This window comes from Sinocyclocheilus rhinocerous, unplaced genomic scaffold, assembly GCF_001515625.1.
Source record: "Sinocyclocheilus rhinocerous isolate Xijiao unplaced genomic scaffold, SAMN03320098_v1.1 scaffold5650, whole genome shotgun sequence".
NCBI lineage: Eukaryota > Metazoa > Chordata > Actinopteri > Cypriniformes > Cyprinidae > Sinocyclocheilus > Sinocyclocheilus rhinocerous.
Window position 1 is genome coordinate 41,525 of NW_015648735.1, and position 2,399 is coordinate 43,923.

Below are 2,399 nucleotides of genomic sequence, written 5' to 3' on the forward strand. Positions count from 1 at the left end.
AATCTTGGATGGGTGACTTAGGCCTACAACATAAAATGTTATCTATTAACATGTACTACATGCTCATAAAAAAAAAAAAAAAGTTTTATGAAATGAGAAACCTCACATTTTACTCTTTAACTTATTTTTTCTTTAAAACAACAAAAACATAAATTATAAGCATTTTACCTGCTCCACAAACAGTTTTACATAGGCTGCCTTATCCAAGGTGTTGAGATTTTTAGAATAAACATGAGCTTGTTTTCAATATGCAAATTAAGATTACAAATTAATTAAGATTACAATATACAAATTAATAATGAGTTCTGATTAGTTGTCGATGTTTTATAGTGTTCATCAGGTGGAAAAATCGTTCTGAAAGTGATCCCAATGATTTTATCCCTCTGTATAGTTATAGTTGTGGTGTAAACATGACTACTCTCTTACATTTAGAACGATTTTTAGAACTTTATTGTTACAGTTATCGTTATTGTTCTCGGTGTGAGCGGGTCTTAACGCATAGCTGGAAAGACCTCTCAGCTAATCAGATTTCAGCACCAGAAGTAACTGTTGTATAAAATAAAATAAACATTAACTGCTATAAAATATATGTTTAAATATATATATATCTAAATTCTTCCAGGGCACCAATTCCATATAATCTGAAGAACTAAAATAACTAAAACTAAATAGACTTAAAGTTATAAATAAACAAATAAAAATGATGTAAAAATAAAAATGACAAAAACACAACAAAATGTCTAAAAAATGTAAAATAAAAACAGAACATATAAAAAAATATTATTCTAAATATTAACAAAGAGTAATCAAAGAATCTAGATCTGCTGAACGTCTGGAGCAAGACGGGTCAATATTGAACATCATGAATTAAACATATATAAACAGAGATGTTCATGGTGACGGTCTGAATTATCTGGAGAGTTTCTGCTTCTAGCTTTGGTTTTTTGGGCTATTTAAATAAGTGTTTTGTCCTGCTGTCACTCAGGGTGGTGATATCACCAACCAGGATGGGACGGGGGGAAAATCCATCTATGAAAAGATGTTTGAAGACGAGTGCTTCGAGGTGAGGCACACAGGGCCGGGGCTGCTGTCCATGGCCAACCGTGGCAGAGATACCAACAACTCACAGTTCTTCATCACCCTCAAGAAAGCAGAGCAGTTGGACTTCAAGCATGTGGCCTTCGGCTTCATCAAAGAGGGCATGGATGTGGTGAGGAGAATCGGAGAGCTGGGCGCTAAAGATGGGAAACCCACGAAAACTATCACCATCTCAGACTGTGGACAGATTAAGTGAACTATTCTATGCAAACAACTGTTCAACATGTTTGAGATTGTGTTCCCTGAACTCTTGCTTAAATCAGGACTTGTATATGCAGTGGTTTTATATTTGTCCTGTAAGTGTGTTAATAAATTGCACAGCACTAGTTGACAATGAAACTTATGCTTTGCAAAAAAAAAAAAGAAGAACAAACCGGTAACGCTTTAGATTAGAGCCCACAATTTACAGCACAACTTTTTTTTGTAACTGTACTGCACCTATACAGTACACTATAAAATGTGAATAAAATAATAATAGAATAAAATGTGAAGTTTGGGGAATAAGGGGGTAACAACCTGGAAAATTACAAATTATCTATACTGTAAGTATTTTGAAACTAAGGGGCTACCTATTGTAATATTACGTGGAATGTATGACCTACTATGCTAAACAGCGGTTTTATATTTGCAAGCGATTTAGCAAATGCATACAGTGTGTACCTTTTAATAGTACACATATAAAAAAAACACTGGGTTATTGTTTCAATCCAAAAGCTCGGTTGAGACTGTTGGATAAGGAAGCTGGCTTGATTTGACCCAATTTGGGTTGATAATAGTAATAAGTAACCCAACGGTACTGGGTTAGGAATGTGGAGGACTCGCTTGAGACGAGTCTATCGTGTTTGTGGTGCTCATGACAGGAATATGTGTGGAAAATAGAAGAAAACTAATCAAAGCGAAAAGGAGAGAGATTTTTGAAACTTGACTGGATTGTGTTTTTCTCACAACGTTGAGCGACGACTGATGAGCGGTAAAGCCCAGAACTGAACAGTCGAAATGGTGCTTGAGGACTGTGGATCAAAACAGTAAATCAAAGATGATAAAATCCTGTCAAATTGCTATAATACAGTTTATTCTATAAATCTATAATGACAAAAAAGTTATGCTGTTATTTCCGTTTACTTACGCTGTAAATTGCGGGCTGCAATCTAAAGCGTTACCGAAAAAACTTAAATTAATTACATTTTATTATTTCTTCACGTTTACAGGGGCTTAACTGAACAGAATGTAAATCTTTGAATACTTTCTTTGATAAATGTGTGTATTTGGTTGAAAGGTCACTTCACTACTATGAGGTCCCA

The 2,399-nt window shown here is 34.5% G+C and overlaps 1 protein-coding gene across 3 annotated transcripts in view; it reads left to right on the plus strand.

The window, feature by feature from the left end:
* Positions 1-1,600, plus strand: part of LOC107710221 (E3 SUMO-protein ligase RanBP2-like) — a 14,633-nt gene extending 13,033 nt beyond the window's left edge. For all 3 annotated transcript variants that reach the window (XM_016514959.1, XM_016514960.1, XM_016514961.1), the window contains exon 11: positions 986-1,600. In XM_016514959.1, coding sequence (XP_016370445.1) covers positions 986-1,294 — 309 coding nt within the window. In that variant the 3' untranslated portion in view covers positions 1,295-1,600. The remainder of the gene's footprint in view (positions 1-985) is intronic.
* Positions 1,601-2,399: the final 799 nt, after the last annotated feature.